The 21,526-nt window shown below is 36.0% G+C and overlaps 2 protein-coding genes across 2 annotated transcripts; one reads left to right on the plus strand and one right to left on the minus strand.

Annotated features, from left to right (window-relative positions):
- The first annotated feature begins 9,003 nt into the window (after positions 1 to 9,003).
- On the plus strand, positions 9,004 to 11,270 carry LOC104235316 (annexin Gh1-like). The gene is made up of 5 exons (XM_009789049.2): positions 9,004 to 9,260; positions 9,520 to 9,665; positions 9,932 to 10,150; positions 10,464 to 10,676; positions 10,791 to 11,270. The coding sequence occupies exons 1-5, from the start codon at positions 9,185 to 9,187 to the stop codon at positions 11,079 to 11,081; spliced, it is 945 nt and encodes a 314-aa protein (XP_009787351.1). The 5' UTR covers positions 9,004 to 9,184; the 3' UTR covers positions 11,082 to 11,270.
- LOC104235315 (uncharacterized) lies at positions 10,942 to 17,053 on the minus strand. Its single transcript, XM_070172225.1, has 6 exons — positions 15,381 to 17,053; positions 15,116 to 15,278; positions 13,884 to 14,047; positions 12,582 to 12,837; positions 11,732 to 11,835; positions 10,942 to 11,352 (listed from the first exon to the last, which is right to left on the minus strand). The coding sequence occupies exons 1-6, from the start codon at positions 16,667 to 16,669 to the stop codon at positions 11,319 to 11,321; spliced, it is 2,010 nt and encodes a 669-aa protein (XP_070028326.1). The 5' UTR covers positions 16,670 to 17,053; the 3' UTR covers positions 10,942 to 11,318.
- Positions 17,054 to 21,526: the final 4,473 nt, after the last annotated feature.

Genomic DNA, 21,526 nt, shown 5'->3' on the forward strand with positions numbered 1-21,526 from the left:
GTGAAATGTCAAAGCATCAACACTATCCTCCAAAAAGAAGGGTAGATCTGACCAAGTGTCACTTGGAATCGGTAGCAGAAGTTAAGAATAACCGGGTCGATCTCTAGGGAAAGAGACTCGACGGATTTATCAGGGCCCAGGGTGAATGGGTAAGTGTATAAATAAAGGAAGCCAGCCTTGAAGTCAGTAATATTATCGTTAGGACCGGGAATCTCCAACTCCACTGCCTTGATCCATCGGCAGTCCTCCCTCACCTTGCTAATATCAGTCACAACGTTAACGTATCGGGACACGTGCTCACACCAGCCCGGCGTAGATAAAGTGTTGTCGACATCAAAATCCTCTGACGTGTCAAGATCAGGTGGGGTACATTGTTCCAAAAAGGAAATCAATCTGGTTTCTTCCTTAGGTGATCGGGACGACGATGCAATGTCGTTCCGTCGAGGAACTGTCCTAGAAGTCCTAGCCATGTCAATGGTAAAAATCCTTCTATAAAAAGATGAAAGAGTGGCAAATACAAAATTCTGACTCGCGGGCTTGTAAGTGGGGTGAAAATGGGAAGTATCTAGCAATCGGTGCATTTATAGGAATCACTGGGGAAGCGGAAAGGGCGAGCCGACGATAGTTCGTGGGTTCCTCGATTATCGCATCTGACAGTGGCCTTGCATGATTCTCTGGGGCATGGCATTTAATGCTCTTAGAAGGTTGATGTCACGGCAATAATAACCTCAAGACGACGGTTCAATATTGTTTAATTGTTGTTACCATTTTCATGGTAAACAGGCGTGATGAGATTTGGGAAGAAGGGCAAGCTATGCCCTAGGTTCATTGGTCCTTTTGAGATTCTTGATTGAGTGAGAGATGTCTCTTACAGACTTGCGTTGCCGCCGAGTTTATCAGTTGTGCACCCAGTATTTCATGTGTCCATGCTTTGGAAGTATCACAGCGATCCATCCCACGTGTTAGACTTCAGCACTGTCCAGTTGGACAAGGACTTGACCTATGAGGAGGAGCCGATAGCTATTCTAGACCGGCAGGTTCGTCAATTGAGATCGAAAAAGTTCCCTTCAATTCATGTTCAGTAGAGAGGTCAGTCTGCCGAGGAAGCTACCTAAGAGTCTGAGTCTGATATGCAGAGCCAATATCCCCATCTTTTCCCCGACTCGGGTATTTATTTCCTATGTCCGTTCGAGGACGAACGGTTGTTTTAGAGGTGAAGGATGTGATGACCCAAAAGGTCATCACTTGATTTACAAGTTAATTATATGTTCCAAGGCTTTAAAAGCTATCTTTTATTTCACCTCAATTTGCGTGCACACACCAGGCATATATCCGAAACACTTTTATGTGAAATTTTGACAAAATGCTAATTTGGCCCTTAAAATTAAATTTAAGTTGACTTCGGTCAATATTTTGGGTAACGGACCCAGACCCGTGATTTGACGATCTCTGAGGGTCCGTAGAAAAATATGGGACTTGGGCGTATGCCCGAAATTGAATTCCGAGGTCCCAAACCCGAGAAATAAATTTTTGAAGAAAATTATTTTACTGAAATTATAAGAGTTTTTGGAAATTTAAATGTGATTGAATTTGATGGTATCGAGCCCGTATTTTGGTTCCGGATCCTGTTACAGGTCTTATATGGTATTTAAGTTGTGCCTGTAAAATTTGGTAAGAAACGGACTTCATATGAAGTGAATCGGACCCTCGGTTGTGAAATTTGAAACTTACGAGTTATTGAGATTTTTCTTAGATTTTGATTAAATTCAGTGTTAAAGATGTTATATTGGCAATTTTATCGCACGAGTAAGTCCGTATAATATTTTTAGGTTAGTGTGCATGTTTGTTTTGGAGCCCCGAGGGCTTGAGTGATTTTCGGTTTGGGTTCGAGAGATTTTTACACTTAGAAACGTTGCAGGTTTTGCTGTTGCAGGTGCTCAGGTAATTCGTTCTTCGCGTTCGCGAAGGAACTCTCGCGAACACGAAGAGCAAAGTGGGACTGAAGGAAAATTCCTTCTACGCGAATGCGAGACACAGGTCGCGAACGCGAAGCCTTGGGGGTGTTACCCTTCGCGAACACAGAGACCTGCTATCGCGAACGCGAAGGCCTTTTGGTCGGGAACTGGGGGAAGGGAAAATGTTCTACGCGAACGTAGCCCTTTGACCGCGAATGCGAAGGCCTGAGGAGCTAATGCTCCGCAAACGCTGGCCATCCAACGCGAACGTGAAGGCCATCTGGGCCTGAACCATCGCAAACGTGGCAGGCCCATCGCGAACGCAATGAAGGCCTGCCCAGTCTTTTCAAAAACAGATTTCAAAACGGGCAGAACCCATTTTCTTCATATTTTCGATTTCCCGAGACCTAGAGGCAATTTGCTTCACACAAATTCATTCCCAAAGTGTTGGTAATCAATTGTAAACTTTACTCTTTCAATTACCCAATGTTTTTCATCGCTTTTAATCAAGAATCAAAAGTTTTCATGGTAGAAATTAGGAATTTGGGTAGAGTTAGGGATTTTTGAATAATTGGAATTTAGACCTTGTTTTGGGGTTGGATTTTGAAACTAATTACATATTCGGGATCGTGGGTGAATGAGTGATCAGTTTTGGTCCGAACCTCGAGTTTTGACCAAGCGGGCCCGGGGTTAATTTTTGACTTTTTGGGGAAAATGATAGAAAACCTATATTTAAGCATTGGGTATGAATTCTTTAGCATTTATTGATGTTGTTAAATTAATTTGGGCTAGAAACAATTGAATTGGAGGCGAATTCTAAAGGAAAAGCGGTGTTTAAGGCTTGAGTTGACCGTGAAAGTTCGAGGTAAGTGTTTGGTCTAGCCTTCTTGAGGGAATAGGTATTGTGACTTATTTGCTATGTGCTAGTGTAGTGTACAACTTATAGGTGTGGTGACGAGTATTTATACGTTGGTTTCAAGCATGCCTGTGAGTCTTAAATTGTGATCATTGCGTTTCTTAATAAGTACTACAAATGCCTAAATTGTTGATTATCCATGTTGAGAAAGATTTATGATTATCTTCTTGGTATTTGTTTATTATTGAGCACTGGCTCTAGTTGAGGTTCATCTGTGAAGTTAATTGTTGGTATAAGTTTGGTTATAGATGATTCCCTTGTCGGGACGTATTTAATTATTATTGTTGATTCCCTTGCTAGGATGTGTTTATTCTTATTATTGATTCTCTTGTTGGGATATTGTTGTTGCTATTATTTGGGTGAGGAATGAGAGATAAAACACGAAAGGTGATGTCGTGCACATTCATACTTATGCATTTGGTGAGGAAAGAGTGATAAAGCACGAAGGGTGATGCCGTGTACATTTACATTGATATTGATGCATATGGTGAGGAAGAGGGATAAAGCATGAAGGGTGATGTCGTGTACATTTTCATTATTTGATTGCATTGGTGAGGATTGAGAGTAAAAGCACGAAGGGTGATGTCGTACACTTATTGCATGTTTGTTACGGTTTCTTGTTGTTATCGGTTCAAATGCCTTAATTATCTTATTCCATTATTATTGATCTTTATGTTGGTTCTCCCCAATAGCATGTTACCCCTCCCCATTACTTTTGAATTGTTTCAATTACTGTTATTTTGCTAGATATTGTTTAACTACAGGTTATATTAATTGTTGTGCCCTAGCCTTGTCACTACTTCACCGAGGTTAGGCTCGACACTTACCAGCACATAGGGTCAGTTATGTTGATATTATACTCTGCACTCTTTTATGCAGATCCCGGTACTGGAGCATACGGACCTTAGCTAGGGGTTGTTGCCTTCAGTCCATCGGAGACCCGAGGTAGTCCTGCAGGCGTCTGCAGGCCTTGGCGTCCCCTTCCTATCTAGTTCTTTCTGTTCTTTTCTATTTCAGAGACAGACATGTATTTATTTCATTCAGACCCTATTTGCAGTTTTCTTAGATAGTCTGTGAGATTATGACACCAGTTCTTGGTGGTTTATGTTTATGGATTCTTATTGGTATTTGCTAAATTGTTAAATTTTGTTCTTTCGCATTATTATTCCGCTGTTTATAATTGTTAACTTGAAATTGTTAAGAGATTAAAATGAAAAGGTTAGATTAATCGAAATTGTTGGTTTGCCTAGCTCTCACTAGTAGGCGCCATCACGACTCGTGAGGGTGGGAAATCCAGGTCGTGACATGTTACAAGTTAGTGAGTGATTAAGTCTTTGTAATAGAGTTATTACAAAGTGGCTTGTAATAGTGTAGTTATAAGTTAGTAAGTGATTAAGTCTTTGTAATAGAGTTATTACAAAGTGGCTTGTAATAGTATAATTACAAGTTAGTGAGGGATTAAGAGGTTAATTCCTAGGTTACAATAGGTTGTAATCTAAAGATTGCTCAGTAGTGAAGTTGTATCCTACAAGGGTAGGTCGTGGTTTTTAATCTCGTTGAGCTGGGAAATTTCCACGTAAAATTCCTTTGTGTTCTATATTTACTGCCGATTTACTATGGGAATAAATAGAGAACCTGATTCCCTATATTGACATTATGTTGCTTATAGTGGGAACTAATAGAGAACCTGGTTCTCTATATAGTTTGGTGGCCGCTTAGTTTCTATCAAAAGCAATGTGCGAACGATATTGACTGGATCGACCGGTACTCCCTCGAGATTAGCCGGTGGCACCCCCGGCTCCTGGAGCAATTACGTTTTCCCTGTGAAATCCAAGACCATCATCACCATGTACGGGTGTATTTTGTGAGTTTGACATGTTTTAACCTAAGAAGAAAAATTCTTGACAAGAACAAGTGTGAAAATAATGTGTGTTATCAGAATCAGCACTAAAAAATCACTATTCCCTTTAGTCCCACGGTGGGCGCCAAACTGTTTACCCTAAAATCCGAGTAACAATTAAACTTGTATTCTGATTTTAAGGATATGTGATTTAATCTAATACCAATTGATAAACAAGGAGTTAAATATATAAATTGAAGAATAAAATAAGTCAAACAAGTGCGCAAGCCAAATCTCGACCTCGAGCTATGACGGCCTCGAGGTGGAATAGTAGGAATAGCAAGTTACCAAGCAACTCTGATGAACAATGAATAAAATAGCTAGAGAATAAAATGTATGTATTATCTTATCAGTCAAAAAACGTGTCTTACAAATGAATGGGCTCCCCTTTTCATAATAGGGGAGTCCTAAATAAGGTACACTTCTAATTACAGTAGGAAATCATAATTGACAACTGTCTAACCGCCAAGGGTCAATCCATTCCGCAGTTTACGTCGTGATCTTCGGACCGTTGCGGATATCTAGCTCTTTCTGTTACTGAAGCATAATGGTATTATCTCGTGGTATGTCTTCTTCCGACCTCGGCAAATGATTTCGACCTCGACCTCAGCATCGGAAAGGAACCTCGACCCCGAGCTCGGTATCATTTTTTCCATCAAAGAACGAAATCGGATAGCCCCGATTTCCGCCGTATACAATCTTTCTCCTTCCTTTTGTGAAACCAGACAAGATATAAAAGAACTGAAAAGTTAAAAATTAAATCTTCACAACTTATACTTTGAATTTTTAAAAATAATTAAATATTAAAAAAAGATCAATATAATAAGGTTTTTTATAACCACACGAAGCGCGGTAAATTCACTAGTTAAATGAATATGAAAAAACAAGGGTGGCCACATATAACTATTGAAATAATTCTAGTTTTCATAACTTTGGGCCTTTACAATAATCTCAAATTAATATAGAGAAATAACTTGAACATCGTAGCTTGCTTTAGACGCGATTAATAAATCATCGTGACTATGGGTACGGTTCCCGTGGCATAGTTATGATACGTAAATTCCTATTCAAGTGCGCTCACACGACTTGACCACAACTTCAAATAATAATAATAAACATGTTGTAAATCGCGAGTGCGTTTCACGTGGTGCGGTTTGAAGCGTGTACTAAAACGACAAGTGTACGATCGTACCTTGTTCAAAAATTAAACTCCATAAATACTAAAAAAACGATTAAGTAATTAAATAATTGAAAGCGATAAAGAGTAAAATGCACAATAGGTCTAAAACATGTAATAAATCAGATAATTAAGTCAAATATTAATTGTTAAGCGACCATGCTAAAACTACGGAACTCAGGAGTGCCTCACACCTTCTTCCGGGTTAACAGAATTTCTTATCCAATCTTCTGTGTTGGCGGGCCATAAATAGAGTCAATTTCCTCGATTTAGAATTTTAAAATAAAACCGGTGACTTGGGACACCATAATAATTATTCCAAGTGATAACTCTAAATTAAATAAATAATCTCATTTCGAATAATGTCACTTTAATTGAAAAAACAGCGATATTCTTCGTAAAAAGAAGGTGGTCTTTATCCACGAACAATCAGCAAATAGATGTATCCTTAGTAAGAAGTTTGCCGTGCATCGCTTTTCATGTACTGATCCTGTGCTTTGGTTGGGTTATTGCGTTTCAAATGAGTTAAGCCTCCTCAATCTATATTGAAGCCCCGGTAACTCATAATAACTGCTTGGAATTAGGGGTGGATACTGTTTGGGCAAATTCGAAATCCAAATTTTTTGGATTTTCGAATTTAAAATTTAATTTTTAATTTTTTTGAATTTTGGATTAGATATTGAATTTTGGACTTCAGATTTTTTGATATTCGAAAGTTCGAAATTTTTATACTTTATATTTAGTCATTATCCATATGCCAATAGTAATGAGTTCAATATTATATTTAGTCATTATCTTATATATTTGATATTAATTATTAAGTTACTGTCAAAATACTTTTTATTTGGACATCCATTTTACTATTGCTACTTCTTATCGGCCGTATTAATGTCTCTATTGTATTTTTTTAATAATAATTTTATTACTTGAATACTTTATTTGGATGATTGCGGCACGAGCGAGGAACTTTTCAGACAATTTAACATGAACTTAATAAATCCGATCCAATTTGAAGTTATTTGGATTGTCATTTCTTTAATCCGAAAATCGAAAATCCAAACCGAAATTCTCATATCCAATCTAAACTGCCCGAATACCCACCCTTACTTGGAATTGAATATTTCATGAGTCGGTTAAAAGGGCAGCCCGGTACACTAAACTTCTGTTATGTCCGGGTTCCGGGGAAGGGTCGGACCATAATGGTTTATTGGCCGCAGTCTTACCTTACATTTCTGCAAGATATTGTTTTCACGGCTCGAACCCTATAACTTTCTAATCATATAAAAGCGCACAATTTTACCCGTTACGCGCAGGCTTTCATTCTCCCAATCTCCCATCATGAGTCAGTTGATGACCACAAATTTGGCACTCTCTGCCGACTACAACATAGCTAACATCACGCGTCTCCTTAAAGATCTTTTTTGCATTATGACATAATCTGCGAGCAAAATGCTTCTCTTAGTTTTTGAAGTCAAATAAACCAATAGTATAAAACTTACGACAAGATGGTTACACGTAGTAAAAGCTTATTGTTTTCATACATCATCATTTACTAATGTATAATTTTACAATTGACGGACTTTGGACGCAACATTTGGGTTATGCAGCTTAATTACAACAGGATTTAGCATTAACATTTTGAATCATATCCGTACGTGCTTCTTGATGAGTAGCCTTTTGTAAACAGATCTATTTATTGAATTAATGATCAGTCTCGGTATAATATGTGATCTATAACAGAATTGATTAAATGAATTATTTAATCATAATTAAGAGGGTAGCTTCAATTGGCTATACGTTACACTCCATATGTATGGTTTAAGAGGGTTGCTTCAACTGGCCATACGTTTCTTTTAGAAAGTTTGCTTCATTTTCTATGGTCAGTAGAGCAGAGTTACCAATAGAAAGGATTTTTCCTTCTTTGTTTTTCGTTTCTTTTTGTCTAACTTTGGTAACTCCGACACTAGACCCCAATATTACATGATTATATGTGACTTTAGTCTTAACAATAATTTTTGTACTCCCTCGATCTCTCCTTAAAGGCTAAAATACAAGTGTATGTTGTAACTTTTGGAGCCCTAACACATAAAATGCTATCATAATTACTTGCATGTGAAGATGACATTTTCTATCATACCATGTAGTCATGGACTCATCCATACAATATCTTACAATGATGAACCAGATATTTTATCGACCAAATATATAGCGAGGGCTTGAAAGATATTTAATCAGAAGATAATATATACACAAAGGCGGATTCAGGATTTGAAATTTATGGGTTCCTATTGTAATATCAAATAAATATACAATAATAACTGGGTTCACAGTTATATTTTTATTAATATTTGATGAATTTTTTAATAAAAATACAAAATTTACGTAAAAGTTACAGAGTTCCCGGGAACCGGTAGGTATACTTTACACCCGCCACTATATACACATATTTGTTTAATAGGCTTTTTTTTTCATTTTGGCACAACATATATTATAGTACATCATTATCACGTTAATTTATGTACCTTGGGGTCATCCGATGCAGAAACGTCGAATCATTACAGATGCAACAAGTACATGAAAACCATCTGTTATGCAGTTTAAATAATTTATACGTAAGCTCGTTTAAACCATAAATTTTAATTACTTTTTCAAAGAAAATAAAAATATTGTTTGTTCCAATAAAATACATATCCAAATATAATTTCAACTTTTAAAATTATTTTTTAAATTTCAGTCAAATGTATATCCAAACGCTAACCTATAGTAGAGGAAAAAAGATGGAAGAAAGAAAATGCAGAGAGGACAAGTTGGTGAAGATTGAAGTAAATGGACAGCTTTTTCGACATTTGGTGAAAGGGATATGGGGAATGGGGGCCACTCGTGAGAATATGTGGATCTTGTATTTAAGATCCATTAAAATATCATCAGCTTATTCATTAAAACACGTACATATGGCACGTAGTGGCATGTGATGTGGCCCGGCTACTACGAAAATGATTGAATTTCTTTTTCGACATGTTGTATTTAAGATCCATATAAAATATCGTAGTATTGAAACTTTTTGATTGACACCTCCAAACGCGGAAAAACAAACAAATAAATAAATAAATAAAAGGAGGGTAATATTGTAATGCAAAGGTCATTTTCTGTGTATTTAAAAAGGCAAGAAGGGAAGGTGGAAAATATACGATCTTACCTTAGTCTGCTTGCATTTTCGAGTCTTGACAATCATAAAAATGGCTAGTCTTACTGTTCCGGCAGAAGTTCCTTCAGTAGCTGAAGACTGTGAACAACTCCGATCTGCCTTCAAAGGTCTACTACTAATCTATTTATGCGTATTTTATCGATCATTTTATTCTCATCTTAAGTAATTTAGGCCTCTTTTCACAATTTGATGTATATATATAAACCATACATATACACAGATTCACTTGTTTGCTTCATTCTTTGATCTTTTAGTATATTCTATACATCTAGTTCTGATACTGGTTATTATCTTCTGATTATAAAGATCTTGCTACTAATATTAGATTGATGGTTGAGATTGACTTTTGATGGTTACTGTGTGCAGGGTGGGGAACAAACGAGAAGTTGATCATATCAATTTTGGCTCATAGAAATGCTGCTCAACGCAAGTTGATTCAACAGACTTATGCTGAGACTTTTGGTGAAGATCTCCTTAAAGAGTTGGACAGAGAACTTACCAATGATTTTGAGGTTATTTTCTTAAGATAATAACATGAACAAGTTTAAGAAAACCTTAGATTTGTTAGAATACTTGGTTGATCAGTTGAGTTTCTGAGTTACTGTGATCAAAGGCGCGGATTTCTTTTGATCTGTTGAAACGAACCCATATTTTTTTTTAGTACATATACACATGTTAGAAAATGTATCCTTATAACAACCATACTTATTCTGAATCCATTGATTCTAGATCCTCGATACATTTGATGAAAAGGCTAACACTTGCGTTTTTCTCTCAGAAATTGGTGGTAGTGTGGACATTGGATCCTTCAGAACGCGATGCCTATTTGGCTAAGGAAGCTACTAAGAGATGGACAAAAAGCAATTTTGTTCTTGTGGAAATAGCTTGTACCAGATCTCCTAAAGAATTGGTTTTGGCACGGGAAGCTTATCATGCTCGTTACAAGAAATCTCTTGAAGAGGACGTTGCTTATCACACTACTGGGGAACACCGCAAGGTACTGGATTAATCACTATGGTCAAATCGTTCTAATTGCAACTAGTCTCGTTTGTGGCTCCATATCCACTTAGACTCCTTAACAATAATTCATTAAGGCTTGAATGGTATCTGAGAAGATCGCCAAAGTATAAAATTTCTAATCCATATGTTTGATTAATGAAAATTTAACCTTCTTTGTCTATGAATAATGCGATACCATTTGCAGTGTACTGTCTGAGGTTTTTCGTCAAGTTTGGCTCTTTCTTGGAGGAATAGTGACACTGAATATTGAATTTGTTGAGTTACTCATTCAAGTTTCCAATTTCTTTCAGCTTTTGGTAGCTCTTGTGAGCTCCTATCGATATGGAGGAGACGAGGTGGACTTGCGTCTTGCTAAAGCTGAAGCTAAAATACTGCATGAGAAGATCTCCGATAAGGCTTACAGTGACAATGAGGTCATCAGAATTCTAGCCACAAGGAGTAAAGCACAGATCAATGCTACTCTGAATCATTACAAAGATGAATATGAAGAGGATATCCTAAAGGTAAACACATTCCATCCATTGCTCCTTTGCTTTATGTGATGCCCCTTTATACTCTAGGACTGGCTTTGTTATTTCTGCTTTACTGATTTATTGAGTTTTTTTGCTAATGGACAGCAATTGGAAGAGGGGGATGAGTTTGTTGGACTATTGAGGGCAACCATAAAAGGTCTTGTCTACACCGAGCACTACTTCGTGGAGGTTCTTCGAGATGCAATTAACAGGAGAGGAACAGAGGAAGATCATCTGACCAGAGTTATCGCTACAAGGGCTGAGGTTGATATGAAGACTATCGCTGATGAGTACCAGAAGAGGGATAGCATCCATCTGGGTCGCGCCATTGCCAAAGATACAAGAGGAGATTATGAGAGTATGTTGTTGGCTCTGCTTGGACAAGAGGAGGACTAAGAAGGATTTGCTTTATAATGACCGGAATAAATATGATATCCCCTATATTTGAGAGTTGGCATCCGCTGTATGTTTGATGATTGAGCGTGGTCTGTTTAACGTGAGCGTTGAGTCCTTTTCTTCTCACTTTGAATATGCAACTTTATGCTATCTAAGAATATTTTTTTATAATTTGCATCCGTTTGTTCATCTTGCGTCCATTATACTGATAGCATACTGTCCAAGTATTTGCATCTGTCACGTTGATTTTGCATTCATCATATCTATATCACTGCCAAGTAAAGCAAACATATATCTCACTAAAAGAGTTCAAAATGCACCAGATAAGCATGAAATCATACAGAAAGATCAAGCAACTTCGACCACATGAAGATCTTCTGTGATAACCACAACAGAAATAGGAACTTGATTTAGATAAGTCACAGATTGTCACGATCCCTTACAATCTTACACATCCGAAAGTTTGAGCCAAACGACAAACAGCATCATACAAGGACGCATCAACCAAAATCTTGCATGTCATACAACAGTCTGATATGCTAGTGATCACCTTATAGGATCATAGATAAGATAAATTCCACATCTAGTACCTAAATAGAGAAGGTAATAGTACGAGAACAACAACATTTTACTCTCGCTTGGAGCATTACTTTTTTAATAGTCGCCGAGAGAAGATCTTCTTGCAGTATGGACTCGTGCGCAGGAGAAGCATGTGAGGCCTCACAGCTTGAAGCAGCAAAGCTCGAACGGATCCCTGCTTCAAAGTCCAGCGTAACTACTTTAGTCATAATAATTAATTAGACTTGGTATTAACACTTCCTAGTTACTAGTGGAAGCAAGTTCCAGTTTATATGTCCAAAGAATCATCCACCTGATATAACAACAATTTAAGAGAACTTGGACACAATTTAGAGAACTTGAACTTGGACACAAATGACAAATTCTGCCAAAACATCAGGCCTGATGTTAGCAGGATCTTTTTGATACTCTTTGTTTATGAAATATATATATGACAATCTAGTTAGAAGTTTCCCTCTCTAGAAACCTAACTAACGCGTTGCTCATCAATGTATTTTCATGTAAAGCATCAATTAGAAATGAATTTGTCATTTTTTGACTTCATTCTTCTGAACATCAGCAAATTAACACCATAAACATCTAGTTGGATGCAAGTCAAAACCTTGAGCACAAGTGTCCATCTTACTATAGGAGAGCATTATAATCTTTGTTTAGATATTTAGAAAAAGAAAACATTTTCTTTTTCACTTTTCCTTTCAGCTGAATGGGAGAGTGGTGCTGAAAGTATCTTACCTTCAGTTTTATCATAACCCATACATTGCTTAAAGTATTACTCAACTAACAAATGGACAGCACATAGTGTTGGAGTTGAACCAAAGACATGATCACATATAATTAGAGCTTGAAGCACCTAAGTATATGGCAACAGAAGAAGTTTAAAGCATCTAGATATACAGAAACATAACAAGTTCATATGCTAACCTTAGTAACGCCAAGTGCAGACTGAATCACATAGTTAGCAAAAGGATCTTGCAGCAACTGATCAAAATGAGGCTCTGAGACTAACTCATTGATGATTCTCGACCTGCTTTCTTCAACACATTTTAGGAACTTTTCAACAACATGACTGCCAAACTTTTGCCTTGAGAGGTATACATAATGGCCATCAAACTGAGAGAGCAACATGGCTGCAGCAGAGGCTATATTTAACTCTATTATGAATTGAACAACATAATTCCTGTATTGTGAGTTAGAAAATTTCAAAAAAATTTAGTATGTAAAGAAGCAGAACCAAAAGGCGCCACAAAAATGACTATGCAGGCAACACACATAGGCTGCTGTAAGGAAATGATAAAAATGACACAGTATATAATAACTTTCTTGAGGTAACTAGCAAAGTTAAAAGGCAAATATTGATGGAATATGGGCATCGTTTACATCACACAATACAAGTAAAAGATATGGAAGAGCTGCTTGTTTGTGGTGCACTTGATGATGAAATCAGAGACTAAACTGTCACCATTGAACTCCACTACCAGGACACAAAAAGAAAGAAAAAAAGCTCCACTACTAGGAAAGTGAAACAATCTTAGAGCACACATTCCTTGAGCAAACAATTTCTAGTAATGAAGGAGCAGAAATTGGAGTACCTGGCAATATAAGAAGGAATGTGTACAAGGATTTTAGGTTGTTCAGATGTTCCACTAAATAGAAGTCCACAAATAACCATTTACTAATCTTCTTGGGACTAATTTGCCGAGTTTGTTGGAATCATATTTGCAATGAACGACAGTTATATTTTTCATATGTTCCTAAATATTGATAGGATACACAAAACCATAAGGAGTGAACTGCTGAGCCATATCCTATAAACAGTCTCACGCACTTCCATTGGGTCTCCTGGCATTTGATCGCTAGTAAATCTATATCAAAAGGACAAAGCTAGCTTTAAATGTGGTAACATGGAATATGTAACATGACTCAGGAAGAAGATTACACTTAAACAACATATAGATAATTTGAATGTAAGCAGGCATATTATACAACATCAACATACCCAGTATTATCCCAAACCGTGGGGTCTGGGGAAGCAGGCATATTGTAATGTTCCAAAAAATCGGACAAGCAAACACATTAAGAACAGCAAAGGTGAAAGTTTTAGCAGCACATTACATGCCATCATCTTGATACTAGACCAGAATTTTTGCTTCTAAATTATCTTAGGAAGTTTCCGCGCTAAAAGATGAAGAAAGTAAGGGACCAGAGTAAAAGTTCTGAATTTACCCAAAAGGATCTTGAGCAAGCTTAAGCCCATTAGAACAAATCCCAACAAGCAACTTCTCGCGCTGCTTCCCAGTTGAATAAGTGATGCATTTGTTCAGCACACAGCATCCATAACGATGTGTTGCAATATCAATACAATGTTTAGCCGCAACATCAAAAATAAGCTGCATAACGATTCATCGAACAGACTAGTTTCAGAATAAATAATAAAATACTTTAAAAGCTAATTGAACTATACTTCTTGAGTTCATATTCTACAGATATGAAAATACAAATAGGTAAAAGTGCACAACTACGGTGATCTCCCCAAGATACTTCCCATCAATATAAATATTCTGTTCCTATGAATATTGTTGAACAACAATAAAGGCCCACATGTTCTGCTTCAGATATAGTACATCCCATGTGAAAAGAAATCAAATTGAACTGAAAGTAAAGAGGTACATATTTTAACTGAAGATCTGCAGAGTGTTGAAACTATTGATCTGTCAAGAAACACACATGAAGAAAAGCACATAACAGGCAAACAAAGGTTTGCCACTCCTTTCACCTTGTTTTATAACTAGCAGTCATCCAGTTCTTTGTGAATTTAGTGTTTATTACTTTACAAACTTCGCAAGCACACACAACGCCAACACGTATATGTATATATCTAGGAAAACCTCAAGACCAAATACTAGCTGTGCAGGATATGAAAACTTAGTCAGGTTAGATACTTAGAATAATGGAAGCAGAACCAATTGAAACGGAATATCTAGTACATTACCAAAGTATCAAAGTGAGAGTATACAAGCTCTAGCATTGTGTAATTTGTTCAACATGTGTATTTCACTACATGTTTAGCGTGAACCTTTTAACTTTACCATAACTGGAACACACCAAAAGTTACTTGCTTCAACACAGCCAAACTACCCAATATTCAGGAAGTGAAAAACATATGAATGACCCTCTAGAGCCATCAAAGTCAGAATGTACATTCAATAACAGCTCTTAGGAATCATTTGAAAGATAAAAAGAACTCTTAGTTACTTGCTGCATTAACAAAGATAAGTAATATTTACTATGTATTCATGACATTCTCTTGCATTTAAATGGTGCCAACAAAAAGGTGGTCCAAATTTAAGCTAAAGTTTTAGTACCAAACAAGTAACTTAGGCACATGAATATATTATGTTTATCAAAATTTCCACCTAACAACTCCAATTATATTCAATAAGAAAATGATGTCACACCTTGTTATGATCCTTGCTTAAACAATGCAAGCAACGCTGAACCACATGATTTCCATTTACATCCATCATGAGATTAAGAATACCAGGTTGAAGTGCCCTTATAGCTAATGAAATTTCCAGCCTGGTCTTCATTGTCTCAATTAACTTTTGCACAACACGGGTCCTGAATAAAGGAAATGGTAGCAGCTTGGTTTAAAAAAGCAGTTCAAGAATCAACAATGTAAAGAGTAGTAAAAAAGGTAGAGCAAACTTTTTCTGCATTTACCCGTGCGTTGTCTTGGATGTTTTCACAAGCTCTCCTGGATTATCAGTCACCATAAGCACAAACTGCATTCTTTGCTCATCACTACAAACAGTCAATAATTTCTGCACGAGATAGTTCCCGAATGGATCCTTCATTAGCTCAAAGATATTATGAATGATGCCATTGAATATTATCTGAACATCTTCTGAGGTCCCTTCATCAAATATCCTCTGTAAATACCTACACCCCAGCTGATCTTTAGCTGCCAAATACACATAGTTTGGTTCCGAACGCGTAAGACTAGCATCATCCCTTGAGGCCAAACCATTTTTACTAACTCCTCTTACTTGGAATTCTGTGTCCCCTAAACCATTATGCAATAAGCTATTTCTTGCTGGTTTCTTCTCTTGCAACCTTTCCATTTTTATCTCATTCCGCGATTTTTTCTTGTGACCCTTTAAACTTCTCTGTTCAGAAGCATATTTTAAACATTCCCCTTGAATAATGAAGCTATCTTCACTCTCATGGCTTCTTGAATATGGCAATGGGGAAAGAGGGTGATTCACTATGTTAGTAGTAGGTATTGATTTAGCCCTTTGCTGCTTTAAAATGGAACAATCACATTCTGAATTTAATCCCATCCTGCTTGGGTTTATGCCATGCAATGAACTAAACAAACTACTATCAACACCAACATCATTAAATCCACACTGCTCTGAGTATCCAAGACTCACATTACTACTAGGCCTATTCATGTTACACAAGTTAGTATAATCAATTTGCTCTTTTTGAAAACAGAGGTCATTGGACAGAGGATTAACAGGAAGTTTGTTAATACTACAAAAAGACCCCATTGAATCATACAAATAATTTTTCTGTCCACCTAATAATTCTCCTGACTTTAGAAAATTACAAAAATCATGACCAAAATTTCGTGTTGCATTGATGTTCACCCCATAATTAAATCTCTTAGACAGATCACCTATGTCAACATGGTTATCAAAATTCTGTTCGTGAAAAAGCATGTTAGACCAACCAGAAGTAGTATTAGTAATATCAACTACTCCTCCTTCTCCTTGATTAATATTCTGATGATCAAATACATTCCGAGAATCCACTGAATCATCACCATATAAACCAAACCCAGTACCAGAAAACGAAGAACTTGAACCCGACGGCGAAAACCCCATCGTTGTTTGATGATCATATTGATGATTTTGATGCAAATATGAAACGTTCTCCTTAATCATCATCATCCTCAGCATTTCTTCAGCACCCTTCATTTTTTCCTTTTCTTCACCTCTATACATCACACAATACAAAGCTCGTGTAAAAACTATATATAGCAAACACACATAAATACACACACACGTTACGTGTTAACAACTATACTAAGAAACAGAAATATATGGATGAATATTAGATTAATACAATGCGAGGAGAATTTTTGGTTTTTAAGGTTGGTGAGGAAATTAATGAAGTTTGCATTGGGAATTAGAGAAGATTTTGTTTCTGTATTTGGGGTTTTGAGTATTTGAAGAACAGATGGATATTTGGTAGTGAGTGGGGAGGAATAAGAAAAGGACGACAGTGTTGTTTTCAAGTCACGCCATTAAAATGAAGAGAGCAAAGTTTCGCAGTATTTGTATTGTATGTACTCAGTACTAACACACACACAGGGAGAGAAGTGCCAGTGGAAAAGGAAAGAGAGAGAAAAGGGTGGCTCTGAATCTGACAAACGCTGGGTTTTTTTATTTTTTTCATTTTCATTTTATTTTTAGTATCTTACCTTGGACCCTTCTTCATTTCTTGGTTTTTTTTCTTCCTTAACTACGAAAAAGGCAAAAGAAAAGGGATTTTTAAATTGATGGTGATTTGCTGAGTAATTACAGATAATAATGTATTAATTTATATTTAGCTTAGTTTTAGTGTTGCTTAAGCAAGCTTTGGTTTTTCAGTTATTGCTAAGTTTAGTAACCTAGTCTAAAGGCTAAGCTTGATCGCCTCCCATAACCGACTTACTAAATTTTCTCCAATCAAGTGAAAGTACTAACTTGCCCTTAATTAGCAGTTAAATGTGTCATTATAATCTGTGAGTAACTGAGCATTAAGATATAGGTAAAGGATGAAAATGTATATCTTAGGCCTTTTTTGCACTGTGATGTGTCTTATTTTTAATTAAAAAGTATCAACAAACATTTGAAGACAAAAAAATTGCCATTTGAGAATAAACTAAATTATATGAAGCGTTTTAGGTGCCAATACATGTATTTATGTATGTCCAATAATCCAAGAGGAATTCTTTAATTAGCTTTTGAAAACATGTTACAATTTCAAGTCATTTAATAAATCATGATCTCATATTCTTATGCAGATAAATCTAATCATGATATGACATAAATTAATTGTCATGTTACCTCATAAAATCTGCTTATTTGTCTGTTTGATCACAGATATCATTGAAGACATTTGTATTGTTAATCTACTCTACACTTGTTTCATTGTAAATGTTACAAATATTTCACCTCTCTTAAGGATATACTAGGACCACATATTTCATCCCAAATTTCAAAAGAGAAATTTTCATAAACCAATATAGTTTTGAGTCTAGTAACTATAGTTTATCTAATTATTATTCGTAATTACTATTTAATTGTTAGTAACTTGTATCATTTGTATTCAAATATGTAACGAATACAACCTGTGTCAACTGTACTCGTTCGCGCATCGAATACCACGTATAACAATTGTATTCGTTCGCGCAGTTGTATTCGTAAAGGCGAAATACAAGGGTGTATACAAAGGATGCAACTTGTATCGACTGTATATAGGGTGTATACAAAGGATACAACATGTATCGGTTGTATTTGTTCGCGCAACGAACATAACTAAGGCAAAATACAAAAATACTGAAAAAATAAAATGTTCTTTTCGAGAGTCAAACTCAAGACCTCCGCTAACTAAGAGAGCGCTCTAACCAACTGAGCTGCGAGAGCATGTTGCTCTTTTATTTCATTTCAAAATAATTAATCTCTTATTTCATGGATTTATTATAAAATTCAATTATAGCCACGAATGGTAAATTTGCTGAAAATATAGCTACAAATCATAAATACATTGTAAATATTTGATGTGTCGCATAATACAATACAAAAATCTTATTTTGGGCCTAATGTAAGACCATTGTATTTCTCTTGCTCGAAGGTAGGGGTGAGTATAGTTTGGGCAAACTTGATATCCAAACCGAAATTTGAATTATTTAGATTTTAGGATTATAGATTGAATTTTGGATTTAATTTTTAGGATTTTAGATTGGATATTGGATTTGGTACTTCGGAGTTTTGGATATCCGAAAATCAAAATTTTTTATGTTTTTCATTTATATTTTTTATTTTATCCATTATTCATATGCCAATAGTAACAAGTCCAATATCCCAACCATTGGACATAATCTCATATATTCAATACTAATTACTAAGTTATTATCAGAATACCTTCTATTTGGACATGATTTACTATGACTACTTTTTATCGGCCTTACTAATGTCTTTGTTATATTTCCTTGATGACTATCTCATTAGTTGAATACTTTATTTGGATGATTGGGTAAAAATAAAGAACTTTTTAGATAATTTAACATGAATACTTCATTTTGATGTTCATAATCGTAGAAAGAAGAAACATCTCAACTTAAAAGCGCAAAATCGAAAATCCAAAATATCGATTAATCCGAATCCAAACTTAAAAAATCTGATCCAATCCGATTTTATTTGGATTGAATTTGGATGTCATTTCTTCAATACGAAAGTCGAAAATTTAAAATATCCAAACTGATTTATTCGAATTCAAAGTTAAAAAATCCGATCCAATCCGAGTTTATTTGGATTGAATTTGGATTGTTATTTCTTCAATACGAATGTCACGACCAAAACCGATGGGCCGCGACGGGTGCCCGAGTCCTACTTGTCAAAAACCCCTAATCATGCACCTAAGATATAAACCTGAATAACATCTGCTGAATTACGAGAATAATACACGTGAAGGAAATCTGCCCAAAAGGCATACATACATATATGTGCAACATACGCAGGGCGAGCCGACAAGGCTTCTATAGACAACTATACATCTCAAAATTGGAAGCCGGCAAGGCCACATACTATCCAACTAGACATACTATCTACAAACCTCTAATAGAAACAAAACTATACAAAGATGGGACTGAGCCACGTCATATCCATATATATATATAAACGTATCTTACCAAAATCAAAAAAGCTCCGGATCAAGTGGAGCACGCCAACTCTCGTTGATCAGGGATCCTAAGAAGGGGGGTCGTTAGCTTACCTACCTATACCTACGGGCATGAAACGCAGGCCCCGTGAAATAGGGCGTCAGTACAAAAAATGTACTGAGTATATAAGGCATGAAAATTAGTACGGAAAAGACATAGATGAAAAATGGAATAAAGAAACACATCTTTAAATTTGAATAATTTTGTAAATTTTGAAACATTTATAATAGCATTCACGTGCGTATAAATGTTGTGCCATGCATAGATATGGATGTACAAAACATCATCAAGCCACTGAGGGCATCCCATCATATCGTCTCGGCCACTGTGGGCAACATCATCAACATATACCAGCTGATCAGGTGGTGGTGCATATATAACGTTGTAGCCTTTTCTCATATCCCATATACATATATTTACATATATATGCGTATATAACGCCATCTGGTCATCGGTCAATGCACATGTATAAATGGGTGAAATACATGAAAAATATGTAATAATCTCAATATTCCTTTCGTGTAAACTTTTTCAACTGCGTACTATTTTGAGACCCATGAACAGAAGATAATAATAATTCTCATGGGGAATCAAGAATATAGACACCCCTAGTATTTTTATGAATAGAGTAATTTATGAAAACTGTGCTTTTGCTCGTTTCTTCTGTATAATTAGAACCATGCCAAAAGAAAGAAGGGATGGCCTTAACATACCTGGAGTAGGAAAACTTCATATAATATTCTTGGCGAAGATTGCACCGTACTCTTCTAGAACCGCAAAATTCCACGTTGCTACTATTCCAACAAATCCTCGTTGGAAAATTTGCTTCTGTTTCTAACGTTTTTGAAGAAGATTATATATATCAAAGTGAGTTATTTAGCTTCTGGTTCCTTGAAGCTCTTAGACATCAAACCATGAAATATTTTGAATGAAATCACTTTTTGGAATGGATAACGTTTCTTTTGTTCTTATTTTTTGTTCCGTATGGAATTGTAACAAGACTAGTATATTTTTTTTATATTAATCATCAATTCCCTCTTAAGCTTAGGTTTCCACCTAGGCATAAGTGACTACTTAGTCACTTCATGATGTGTGGCTTCTTGCCACGTATAATTTAGTAATTTCTACCCACTTATTAGTTAATTGGGTAATATTCTATTACCTGGTAATTAATAAAATTACCCGCGTAATATAAAAATTGTCACAAATTGCTTAAAATTTTACTTATTTTAATATACTTTATATATACTTATACACTATACTACCGTGGTCATATGATACCTTGCATGGTACTAGTCTATAATTATCGGGTATTATCGCTTGACTCGTATTTTATCCCAAATTGGCCACTTTGAACGAAACTTGTTTTTTTAGTTCGTGCACCCTTTATCCTTCACGACACTTATTTATCGCTTGTTATAAATAGCGTAAATACGTTAATCTCAAGATGATGTCATCCCCGAGTGTACATCAATTAACTGAAGACGAAACTTTTAACGTATGAAAACGCGAGATGTAACATCCCTCTCCCTTTAGAAACATTCATCCTCGAATGTTCAACTTCCCGTGATCCATATAACTTTGGCAGGGTCACCTTTTTAATAACACTACTACCAACTCTCCCTGTAGAAGCTTAATAATCCAATGCCATACAGGACCACAATTATCAATAACGACAACGGCCTCACACGACCAACGACAATAACCAATAAAAGAATTTGTACACATACCTTATGGTTATGATGTTTCAGTCGGAACCTTTTCTGGAGGAGGAAATAAGTAGGTATATCTAGACTTCATGTCTTTCTTCGGCCTCCCAAGTCATCTCTTCCACATTGTTGTTTCTCCAAAGTACTTTTACGGAGGCTACCTCTTT

The sequence above is a fragment of the Nicotiana sylvestris genome, chromosome 4 (genome assembly GCF_000393655.2).
Source record: "Nicotiana sylvestris chromosome 4, ASM39365v2, whole genome shotgun sequence".
NCBI classification, from domain to species: Eukaryota; Viridiplantae; Streptophyta; class Magnoliopsida; order Solanales; family Solanaceae; genus Nicotiana; species Nicotiana sylvestris.